Below are 12666 nucleotides of genomic sequence, written 5' to 3'. Positions count from 1 at the left end.
TCAAAGCAAAAAGTGTCAATTATGACAGGAATATATATATGTGGAACCTTGAATGGGTCTATGCTGTTTTTTTTAAATTACTATATATTTGTCGAGCCACCACAGTGTTAACTTTCAGAGTAACCCAGCATGAAAATGATCAGGGCTGGGGCCCAGGAACTACAACTGCCAGTTTATAGCAACCCAGTGTGAGACAAACACTGGAAAAGCAGAATCTATCCGTGTTGCTTACATAGTTCAGGGAGCGGACTAATTGAATGAAGCCTGAACTGCACATTTGGAGGTGCAAGTTGTTTTTTTTGGCTGGTGTTACAGTAGGCTCTTTTCTTTTGAAAATTCGGACCGGAAGCTTCTGTAAATTAATTGTACCTTGATTGACCGCTGCTGTATTGACCGGATGAACAGGTTCTGGCTGAGGCGAAAAGCGACTTTAGTGAAGAGGAATTGGATAAACGCGGCTCCCCCTGCTTTACGGAAAGTGCCGAGGCCACCTGGGTCGTCCTCACAGCAGGAAGTGCCCGTCAGCCCTCACAGTCAACCCTCATTTTCATAACACCTGGGGCCTTCACGACCTCATTTGCGTCGCTGGGAAATCTGAGAAACAGGACTTCTTAGATTAATCCACCATCCGTGTGTGTGTGTGTGTGTGTGTGTGTGTGCGTGTGTGTGTGTGTGTGTGTGTGTGTGTGTGTGTGTGCGTGTGTGTGTGTGTGTGTGTGTGTGTGTGTGTGTTAGAGTTATCTTTCCTAAAGTCATAAAACATGGCAACAACTGGGCATTGAAAAGCACTCAAAACGTAAAATGAGGACTTTCTTACAAATCACCAGTGACAGAAAGTACAAGCCGCCGCATACTGATGGCATTATTTGCTCCGGCAGACCTTAAACCTTTACCACCGGCGGTGTTTCCGGAGCTGAGGCGGCCCGGGCCCGTCGCCCCCTGGCGGACGTTTCCACGGACTCTCCACGCCGACCTCTGGCTCGCCGACGAGTCGTCATGGCAACAGCGGCATGTGTTGACCGCTCACCCGCACCTCTGTCGACATCTGCGACGCCATCTTCTCCTCCTCGCTTTTATCAGAGAGGGGGGAGACGGGAAGGCAACTCCTTCGAGCAGAGAGGAGCCGAGGAGAGCCGAGGATGAGCGGAGCCAAAGCCCGCAGCGACGCGCCTGTTGCTGAAAACGTCTCCGGCGGCGGCGGGCACAGCGCCGCGGCTCCTCCGCGGGAGCGCAAGCCCGGCGGAGGGGTTCTGAAGCGGCTCAAGTCCCGGAGGAGCCAGGGGGACAGCAGGCCCGCCACGGAGGAAGACCTGCGGGCACACAGCGGGCACATCACGCCGGAGGATGTGTTAGGACTGCGGGTGGCTACGCGAGGTTTGAGTCCCTCTGTGTTGTTGCTTGTTTTACGTGGCCCCACTGATGCTTAATGTGCTGCCTGAACACATCTGTGGCCGAGTCCCTGCAGAGCCGCAGCCTGCACATGACATGAAATTACAGCACATTAGTTGTACTGTCTTAGGTGGCAAACGGAGAAAAGGCCAATATGGTGTAATTACATCTGTTGCATCTGAAGACGTAACCTCACATCGCACACAAATGCAGGACGTCGTTCATCTTTAACTCGTGGAAAAACTCGGCTCAGCTGACCCCGGGGTTTAAGTGACAGGAGATGTTTGTGATAGTAACTGATTCCTGTTGTGTCACTTTTATCAACTAAGATATTATGACTTCAAACTCTTCAAAAATGCCAGATGAATCACCTTACAGATCACCTCTATGAAATCACAGTCAGGACTCATCGTGAAGACCTTCTGCGTGGTCTTGATTAAATAATATAAAAAAATATAATAAAATATATAGATATACTGTCTATACTGTATAGGCCTACAGCATGGTAGATTCTCATCGTCTGGTAGCCCACACTTACAGCTGTTGAGGCAACACTAAATAAGAAAGGAAGTAAAGGGAAACTACATTTAATGCTTCATTTCCTCCTCATGAGAAACATTGCTTCTGTCATTAAAGTGTGAAGCTATGATTGGTGTTTTTAATCTCTCCGTTGTTTCCATCATTTTCCGTTAATCTTCATTAATGCACTATATTCTTGTTGGCTCCCTGTCTTTCTGTTTTCCTGTGTAACTCACAGTATCCCCACAGTGATCATTAAAGTTTTGTGTTATTTTGTGGTTGCGGAGGTGTGTGTGTCAGCTGTAGAAGCAAAACTATGGCATCCTAGTGTTAACAGAATACATATTAACATAATACACTGGCTTGAAAGTCATTTCAGTGTTTTATAACCCCTGTCCTCTGCCTGTCATTGTTTCAGGGTATCTCTGTAAGCCAGAGGACAATATTTATAACATTGACTTTGTGCGCTTTAAGATCAGAGACCTGGAGACCAGCACTGTCCTATTTGAGATTGCCAAACCCCCACATACAGGTACTGTGTATCAGCCCACTCCATGTATTGTTTGATTTTAGTGTTTGTTCTGTAATGCACATGCATCTGTTGATTGTAAAAAAAAAAAAAAAAGAATATATCGACGGTGCTGGTAGTGTGTTGTTGTCATTAGCTCTAAGCATTTTTATCAGGCCCAGAAACATTCATTGCTGGTTATTCTGATCAAAAATAGTCCCCTGTATAAATGATATGAAATGTCTTGTTCGTCTGCTGTGGTTCTCAGAGGATGATGAGGAGAACAGAGAGGCAGATGTCAGCGCAGGCCGATTTGTACGCTACCAGTTCACCCCTGCCTTCCTGCGACTGAGGACCGTGGGAGCTACGTGAGTGACTCACACATCACCAACACACAGCTAAGAAAAACACACTCACCTGCTCCATAAACAAACAGTGAAGACAATTGCAGCCTTGTCTTCTATCAGCTGCGCACGCTCACAGACATATTTTACTTGTGCACTGACTGTAATAACGTGATAATTACACAAGAGCAGGCTTGCTGTTGTAACGTTTCCCTTCTCCCCCTGTTACTCAATCAGGGTGGAATTCACAGTTGGAAACCGACCTCTAAACAACTTCCGCATGATCGAGAGGCACTACTTCCGTGATCACCTGCTGAAGAGCTTTGACTTTGACTTTGGCTTCTGCATCCCAAACAGCCGTAACACCTGTGAGCACATCTACGAGTTCCCTCAGCTGTCTGAGAGCCTGGGTGAGTCCTGTTTTTAGTGACTGTTATGAGTAAAACATTAAAATTGAATGTGGTTATTTTGAAAATGATATAATGTGATTATATCAAAGTATACTGTATGCTATGATACATTGTTGTGTGTCTGTCTGTGTATTATGGATATTATATCAGCAGTTATTGCCAGTGATATTTCCGTAAAGGGGATCTTTATGAAAATATCCTTGTCATGTGTCACAGAGGAGCTCAATTGTAAACATTAGGTTACATTTTTACAAGTGTTTTGTTGGTGAGCTCATCATTTTGTAGTGAATCTTTGGATGCTGTTGGGTTATGCATCTCACAGCAGCAATAAAATCTTTTATAGCTTGTGCTACACACGTGGCATTCACAATTTTCTTCAAACATATTACACTCAGTATTCAAGCTGCGTGTCAGGTAGTTCTATCCAAACATCCTGTATTATGAATGTATTGTGAATTTTCTTTTCCCTCATTTATGGTATATGCTTTACGAGCTATGCATGCTGTGTGTCTGTCTGTGGGAGGACATTTACTTGTCAAACAATAACTCGTGAACAATACATGATACTTAAACTTTTGGTTCCCTCTGCAGAGTAGGTGATCTCGCTGGTTTTTGAGCACCTTACTGTGTAAACATGCATATTAATGAGAACCAGCAGTCTCATTTATCAGCATTTTTACGATTGGCTGAGTGCTGATCATGCAATTGCAGGTCTATGAGGTAGGTGTGTTGGGAATTCTTCCAGCATGCACTGGGGCAATAGATTCTTGGACAGAAGTCTCATTTTATGTGTGTTCCTGCAGTGTTACTGGTGTCAGTTCCTCTACATTGTGCTCTACAGTGTTTCCACTGTTTCCACATTTTCATGGCTGTTCAATTGTAGATATTACCAGCGAAATCTGGTTAGACTGAGTGATGTTGGGCGCATGAATGGTCAAGTTTACCCCAGTGGACATTCAGACACTTTAAAATGAAAACTAAACCTTCTTAAACTCTCTTAAAAAGCTAATTTAATAACATTATCGGTTTTCAGCAAAGTGGCCTCAGCAGTTAATAATGTAATAAGCTTTAGTGTTCAAATGGCAAATTTCCATGTTGATGTCAGATTAAATGCTGTATATATATTTTTATTTAATACTCAGGATTTGAGTCTTGTTGCTCATGATATCTCAAAATCTGGATTGATTTGTTTTGAGTATACAACCTTGTCTTTTTTTTTCTTGTATAACTATAGGTAATTAAATTATATTATATTATATATTACATCAGTGTATCATAATGATTTCTGAATAACTTTCATGTTCTCATCTAGAATCAAAATTGTTTGACTATATAGCTGAGAAAGTGACTCATGTTAAATTATAACCATTATAATCCTGATGTCTCATCATTCCACAACCAAAGAACTCAGCCCTGGAGTTAGAGTTTTGTTATTGGTATTTTGTTCCAGTAACAAACCTAGAACCTCCGAAAGTACTCCTCTGCTGGGGCACACAAAACGCAAAAAAGGAAATATCTAATAAAAAAGCCTGAAACTTTGGAGGATACCAACTTAATATGGCTAACTCAGACAAATCTTTTACGGTGTAGTTGCATAGTGTGTAGTTAGGAAAGAATCACTTCATGGGTAGTATGGAGAAGAGGAATGATTACAATGACCACAAACCCTTTCAGAGTTCAGTGTGCATATTTCAAGTCCCTAATCAATAGTACTGACCTAATCATTTCAGCTTTTTTGTAGCTTTCATAGATTCAGCGATTCCTAAGCTTTTGTTGCAATTACTGATTGCATATGTTGTCTGTTTTGCAGTGCGTCAGATGGTGGAGCATCCTTATGAGACCCGCTCCGACAGCTTCTACTTTGTTGAGAACAGACTGGTCATGCACAACAAGGCAGACTATGCTTATAATGGAGGACAGTGATGTCTGCCTGCTAGCATGCAAACACAAGCACAAACATGTGCATGCACACACATGTACTCACATTTATAGATATACATATACACACATGCATGCACATGGCTGAACATACATACAGTTGAATCACTCATACATGCACAAGCAGCTACAGACACACTTGAGTTACCTCTTATGTTTGTAAAGGTGAATTGCCATTAATTGCTGACATTTTCAGGGGATGTATTTGATATCGCAGGGGGTCAGTATCAGTCTGCACTCTGACACACAAACAGGAAGCTGCTCTTAGGAAGAAGTTCAAAACAGGTTAATTTATCTTTTTTTAATTATGAACACATCACTTTAAAACCAAAGAGGACTCATCATTCTAGTGGCCATGTGACGTCTCAAACAGACCCAATGGTTATTAGAGAGATGGTTGGTCTCCTCTTAGCAATTTTAAAAGTGTCCTACCACCCACTCAAAACACAGACACACACATTTGCGCACACACACTCAATCCCCAAGTGACACACATAGTGTTTACGCAGTGTTTGTCAGAAGCAGCTGTTTCAGAGCTACCGCCTCCACAATCCACTCCAGACAATATCGGGGGAGAAAGAGAGAAGCCATCCACAAAAACACTCCTGTCAAACACACATGGTCACTCCTGTGATCCTCTCCCCCAACCCCCCTCTTCTCTTTCACTTCAATACGCACATAAACACATCAGAAATAGTACTGTATAAGAGATTGATCAGAGGTCTCTGAGATATTACTATTTATTTTTGTTTTACATTTTTCTCTGGTTGATAACACAAAAACGGATCGAGGTAACTATAAGAGTTGACTGCGACCAAATAAGCCTTGAATAATTAACAACAGTAAAAAAGGTTTCAAAAGTTTGATATAATCGTGCATGTGATACTATAAACACTAAAAGGGAAGAGTTTTATAAATCATTTGGTATTCAGTGTGTTAAAAATTAAAAATGAGTGTACATGGTCCAGGTCTCATGAACTATTCTTAATTCCCATCTTAGTTTCATTACTTGTATTTTTAAAACATTCCCTTATCATGTACATCTTAAAACATCCATATCAAGTTAGAATATGTTGGGAAAACTGAGTGGTATTTCTTCTGTTTAGATAGTGTACCTCCTCTTTCTACTTCGTAAACTTTGGTGTTCCGGGTTAAAGGTGGTGTTTGTAAAAAAAAAAAAAAAAAAAAAAAAAAAAAAATATATATATATATATATATATATATATAGTTTGTAAAAAGTGACAAAAGAAAATAAATGTACATTTTGAGATACAAGATGTGTGACGCTTGTTTCATTTCAGAGGATGAGCAAAATTGAGGAGTGTTGAATTAATTTTGGTACAAGGACAAAATGTCCCAAAAGTGTCCACTAGGAGGAGTTATATTATAACTAAGTTACAAAAGAGTGCCACTGGTTTCGGTTTAGTTTCATGTTTGGTTGTGGAAAAGATCACAGCAGTGATTTTTATTATTATGCTGGGACATGTTGACATTCATATCTGATATTTGCTTACAACAAGTTGAATTACTTCGGATGAGGTCATGATCTGATCCCTTTATTCATCTACGGCTATGGTTTCACTGCAGAGGGGACACAGCACTGATAATATTTTAATTCCACATCATTACTTTATCTACAGGTCACATGTGAAGAGTTAACAAAGCAGGCAATACATTTTGAAATTTGGTCAGGATTGTTTCACTCTGATCATCCATTTTTGGAGTCTCGTGGGATTTAAACCAAAATCTGAGCTTCTCTCTGTTTATTCTTTCTCTGCCTGTTTCCTCATATCTCTGTGTTCATCTCTTGATCTCTCTCAGCCTCTCTCAGTTTCCATCTCTCTTTCCAGCTTTCATGCCCAAACTCTCATGGTCTTTTCTCTCTTGCTTCTCCTTTTCTGTTTTCTCTCTCCACACCTATGCAGCTCTCCCTCGCTCGCTCTCCCGCTCTGTTTTTCCCTTTTCTTTCCTCCTCTCTCACCTGGTAACCAGACCTCTGGAGAGGAGTGTTGAGTTTCCACTTTCCCAGAGAAGAGGACAATCTGAGGCACACAAAGTCCCACAATGGACCCCCTCTGCTCTCTCCTCCCTTTACTCTGTTGTTGCACAGCTGCATACACATGCACAGAGACATGAAGTTCACAGAAATATATAAGAATACATACACGCTCTGCTTGTTATTCATCCTGTCCAGTTCACCTCCTCATTCAGTTTCTTGTACTGTATTTGGTATGATGCTTTTCTTCATCTTCTTTTCTGAGTCTATTCTATTCAGTTCACTTGTATGGTGTATTCACATCCTAATAAAACTGAGATTTCATTTATTGCATTCTTGATTGAACTACTCTAAAATTGTTGTCTGACTGTCATCTATCCATGCTCTCCTCGTATTGCAGCTGTGACACAGTTTGTCAATAACAAGACTGCTACTGCTGGCGGGGTCTCCAATAATCTTAAAATATTATAATAATATTATCTAATAATATTATTATAAATGCAACATTGTCATATTATCACCTCCTTAACTGTCATAAGGTGTCAGCAAATCTGTTAGTGTGTTAGCAAACACTTGCCTATTTACATGTCCAGCATACATGACATAGCATTCTCATTCCTCTGGAGTCGGGTTTGTGTCCACCAGGGAAACAAAAATAAATCAAGTATTCATTCTTCTTTTCCCTCCGTTTTGCTCTCCACCAACACCTGAGAATAATATCTGGTCCTGTAGCTGCTGAATGCTATCTTCACCAGCTAGTTGATAACTGGCACCATACAGTTATTTTATCAAAGTTTTTTTTTTTTTTTTTACTGAAAACAGCTGCAAGCTGTGGTTGGACATGACGAGAGCGATGAGACTGAACTAAAACAGTCAATCTGTGGGTCATGACACCAAAACCATGAGCTTGGTACGCTAACACACTCCAGAGATGCTGAGGAGAACTACAGGGTCAGGTGAAAATTAAGTGCGGGCTCGTCACTATGAACAATTCCCTTCACATTAGACTAAGTGATTTGATCCGCTGTTTATACAAAACATTGATTTGTGCAGCTTTAATGGTGACATTAGCTACTTTATAAAAACACAAGCTACAAAATGCTGTTCTATTGCACTACCACTGTAAAAGTTTAAAGGTGTATTTTGCTACTTTCCCACTTGATAGCGTAGACATTTAGCAACAAAGTTAATGTCACAATTTATTACCGAAAGCTTCAAACAGGCTGTGGAGAAAGGCATCTGTGAGATTAATCAACTCACACCTTTACCAAAAGAGTGAACTATCCCCTTAAAACACGTTCAAAAAATGGTGTGAAGACCTAATGTGTCAGATACTGATTAGACGACAAAGCAGAACACAATTTAACTGTGTGTTCATAAATCAATAACCATGGCCTTCCATCAGGCTGTAGGGCCTGCACACTGCAGCACGCAAGTAAAGCGGCTGTACTGTGCTGAACCACGTGTTGGTAAAATAGGAATCTCAATATATCCAGTTTTAGTGTCTACAATTAGCATGCACATGTACAGACACAGCCACAGCAATACACACACACACACACACTTTCCAACTTTCCAGGGATGATTTGTGTGTTCCCAGGCCTTCGTGGAATACATTTCAGTAGTCAGTAGCACCGGAAACAACTGGACAGGTGGGATAAATCAACCTCATTCACCCCTCCCCCTACACACAGACACACACACACACACACACACCTATCTTTGTAACTGGCTTGCCCATATATCCTGTTCAGTGAATCACACCACATTGAGATTAGCAGTGAGAAGCACTGGTTTATTGAGGTTCCCCCTGACACATACACACACACACACACAGATCTACACTTAGGCAGGGGGACTGGGGGGACAGTGGTCTCCTATAAATAGCAGAGAGGAATGGCGTTGATAGGTCCTGTGAAAAGAAATGGAGGGGGGAGTGGAAAAAGGATTAAAAGAGATACAGGGACGCACCACAACTCCACTTGTTCGTGTGTGTTTGTGTGTGTGTCTGTGTGTCTGTAAGGTAGTTTGAGAGAGGAGGTATGGATTTCCTACCAACAACCCCCCCCCCCCACACAAAAAAAAACAACCCCACCATCCATCCACTCTCTCTCACACACTTCCTCATCCTCTCCTCTTTCTTTCTCATCCTCACTCTCCCTTACCCCCACCCTCTTTCCTTCTGTCATCCTGCACTGAGGCCCTGGTGTGAAATCCATCATGTGTTAAAACTTAGCATTACCCGCAGCTCATCTTCAGACAAAGAGATGATGAGTCACTGCACAGGCCGCTCTTTTAGGCCGGCACGATGATGGTCTCAAAGATGGATCGTGACTCCATCTGTATGAGTCCTGATGTCATTTCCAGAAATTGCTTTGCGACATCATCTCACCCCTGAAGAAGTCAGGGCAGACATTAAGTTGCAAGCTAAGAGGACAATATATGGAAATATAAATAACTATAAGTTTGTTATGATACATTTTTTTTTATTTTGATTTTGATTTACTCTTAAAAAAAAAGTAAATCAAAGCTTTTTGGAGGTATTAAGTATGTGTCACTTTTGAATGAACATCTCATTTTGGACTGAATGGATGCTGTAATTTAATGTCATGCCAAGCGAAGCTTTGTAGATGTGACAAAGATAACACATAATTAGTTATAGGGGAGTTAATAATGCACTCAGTACACCAGTGATGGATAGACAGTAACAAACTGTGATTCCCATACCAATTTACATGGTGGCAAGCACAGTATTGACAATCTGTCTTTAAGTGTTAGGTCTCTGCTGATATGTAACCAGAAGCCTTTGTGCGGCTTCTGTGCTGTGTGTGTGTCCTTGTGTTTGTCCGCCCAACCGTCTGTGTAGTATTACAGTGTAGATCTCTGCTGCTTCTTACACTCTTGCTGTCCTGTGTCCTCTGGGTAAATAGGTTGTGGTCTGTTTGTGCTCGCAGGAAGCCCACAGCCGCCTTTGGAAGCCTCTCAGAGCCTTCCAGCACCATCAGTCCACTTTGTTTTGTGTGTGTATAATTAATAAAAGGTTAACTCAGCCCACAGTCGACTATTGAAGAGGCCTGTAAATCTCCCCCACAATCTCTTCCTTCCTCTCCCTTTCTCTCCTCCCTTTGTTTCTCTCCCTTTGCCACACCTTCCCCTGGGGGGTGGAGGGATTGTGATCGGAGAACGGAGGTGGGGCTCCTGGCGCAACCACAGGTGTGCCTGTTTCCTCCCTTGTCCTCTCTCATGTAATGATTTCTTTGGCTTGCCACCTGCCAGGTGGAAAAAACACCCACAGCAAATGGAGCGCTTTAACATGGCTTCCTGGCTTCCGCCTTAAAAGACTTTTTTTGCTTGTTCTGTTTGTCTTTCATCCATCAACAAACATTTCATTCTATCCTTTTCCATTAACTGCATTTAATTCAATGAGATCTTACTGGAAGTACTTGTTGCTTGTTTACATTTTGCATCACATGCAAATGATGGATTCTGGCTCTAAAAACTGCTGCTACTGAAGCATACGGCTGACAGAGCCTGAAGAGTCAGAGGGCCTTCTAACTCTTTACTCTCGAGTCCCCTTCTCAGCTCTCTTTCAAACTGCCTCGAGGGTGGTGGAGAGCAGGTCCCAGGCCCTGGCAGGTCAAAGGTTGCTCACAGACAATGGGTTCCCACTCCGGGTCAGCTGCAGTCAAGGAAACAAAAGCAGTGAAGACCTGGACTGGGCAAACTATCACAGTGTTTTAAGGTGGCAGAAGTGACAACAAGACAGAAGGAGAGAGATGGGATAGAGCAAAAGCAGAGATGAAAAGGGCAATGTGACCACACTGAAAAGTTCTCTCACACACTGACCCACCCACACACACTGTATACATAACATTTTCTAAATTTTGATTTTGCACAAACTTCACTAGATTTTAAAATGTGCTAAAATATTTGCTAAAGCCCATAAAACACGTCAGTTAAAGTTTCCCGAACACCAAAAATAATGGCCAGTCTTGAATCTCTAGTATTGTAATTGATAATCACTCAAAAAATTGACTTGCTTTAGTATTATAATCAGAAGTAAAGCTCTGTTCTACCCATATCCTTTCACATCGTTCCAACTTGTTCCTCCCCCTCCCCCATGCCTCTGTCTTTCTCCTCTCTTTTTTATTCAGTGCCATTGATCATGCATGCAGAAATTCAGCACGCCCAACCATGGCTCCAGCCAGGATAGGTTAGCTAGTGCAAGGCCCTGTCCTACATACTGTTCTCTCGCTATGGTCCACCAGGCCACAGTCACACCCTCCCCCTGATCTGCCTCCCCTCACTGCCACACACACACACACACACACAAACACCCTGCAGCCCAGCTCACACTCAGCACATGCACAGCTCATCATGTGTTGCTGGGGATGTTAACTCATCGTTACCAAAAAACTTTTAATCAGGTGCAGAGCGAATGAGATTTGTTTTGTGGGCTCATTTCTGTCTCTGGTTTAGTTTCACTTGTAACTTGTTACACGCACACACACACACACACACACACACACACACACACACACACACACACACACACAACTATGACTTGCCTAACCCTTACCCTAACTTAAAAACATGTCTTCCCCTCAAAATGTAATGATTTACATTATGGGGATTTTCTTTTTGTGCCTGTAAGAGAGACAAGTCCCCATAATGTGACCATGTTAACAAATGTAGGTCCCCACAACATGAGCAATGCCTAGATCACACATACACACACACATATGCTGCAAGCTTTTGGTTTTCCTGTGTATCAAGGTTGCAATCTTGTGAGTTAAGCATGTGCATTTCACCTGATTTTCTGAGCGCTTGTTTCACTTTTGTCAGGGCAGCTGAGGTACATGACAAAACCACTCAGCTGACCAGGCTTGCCTTGTCTGAGAGAGTGGCTAACTTAGAGGTAATGCTGCTAATCTACCACTTAGCTGGTTAGGACGGCCTGTCACGTGGGTGGCCAGAGAGGGGAAGTGGGTAAGATCAGGTTTAGATGAGGGTTGAACTGTCATTGGATAAGAACAGGATGAAAGATGTTGAATGGTGATCACAGCTGTTTTGAATGTGATGGATTAGGATGAGAGCTGGGCGGCAGGAACAGGTGGGCTGAGGGTTGTGTGAGGGGTGGACCAGGGAAAGATGATTTATGGATAGAGATGACCTCAAATATTGAGGTTTTCAAAGACTTTATACATATGGGGGCAATGCTGCTACTGATGAAAATGAGTCCAGGGGGTGACTAAAAAGAAATTCAGGTCAAAACTGATTTTTAATACATGTTGTAGATTATAGTGAGGGTTGGATTGAGTGAAGGTAATGAATACACATACTATCACATATGACATCATATCATATAGGGTCACATCACATTGCTTCACAGTACTTCATGTAAGAGACCATACAGATTACACTGCATAACATCATATAAGAACATCATCACATTACATCTGACCACATAAAATCACAGCTTATTACATCAAATAAGATCACATCATGTCACATTGTGTAAAATCAAATTTCATCACATTACATCATAACATCACAAGATCA

At 42.0% G+C, this 12666-nt stretch overlaps 1 protein-coding gene across 1 annotated transcript; it reads left to right on the top strand.

Annotated features, from left to right (window-relative positions):
• The first annotated feature begins 384 nt into the window (after positions 1 to 384).
• Positions 385 to 6071, top strand: LOC139630252 (protein unc-119 homolog B-like). Its single transcript, XM_071493513.1, has 5 exons — positions 385 to 1374; positions 2327 to 2440; positions 2685 to 2784; positions 2998 to 3170; positions 4981 to 6071. The coding sequence occupies exons 1-5, from the start codon at positions 1140 to 1142 to the stop codon at positions 5091 to 5093; spliced, it is 735 nt and encodes a 244-aa protein (XP_071349614.1). The 5' UTR covers positions 385 to 1139; the 3' UTR covers positions 5094 to 6071.
• Positions 6072 to 12666: the final 6595 nt, after the last annotated feature.

This window comes from Trachinotus anak, unplaced genomic scaffold, assembly GCF_046630095.1.
Source record: "Trachinotus anak isolate AG129_WGS33_773 ecotype Australia unplaced genomic scaffold, CSIRO_AGI_Tana_v1 ptg000013l, whole genome shotgun sequence".
Classification (NCBI taxonomy): Eukaryota; Metazoa; Chordata; class Actinopteri; order Carangiformes; family Carangidae; genus Trachinotus; species Trachinotus anak.
Note: the sequence above shows the minus strand (reverse complement) of the source record. Positions and strands in the feature narration are given on the sequence as shown.

What these genes read in the sequence shown, in the direction of transcription:
- LOC139630252 (XM_071493513.1), top strand. Translation starts at nt 1,140, where the DNA reads ATGAGCGGAGCCAAAGCCCGCAGCGACGCGCCTGTTGCTGAAAACGTC. An exon ending in ACTGCGGGTGGCTACGCGAG is followed by an intron (nt 1,375 to 2,326) that starts GTTTGAGTCCCT and finishes TCATTGTTTCAG; the next exon opens with GGTATCTCTGTAAGCCAGAG. An exon ending in TCAGCTGTCTGAGAGCCTGG is followed by an intron (nt 3,171 to 4,980) that starts GTGAGTCCTGTT and finishes TCTGTTTTGCAG; the next exon opens with TGCGTCAGATGGTGGAGCAT.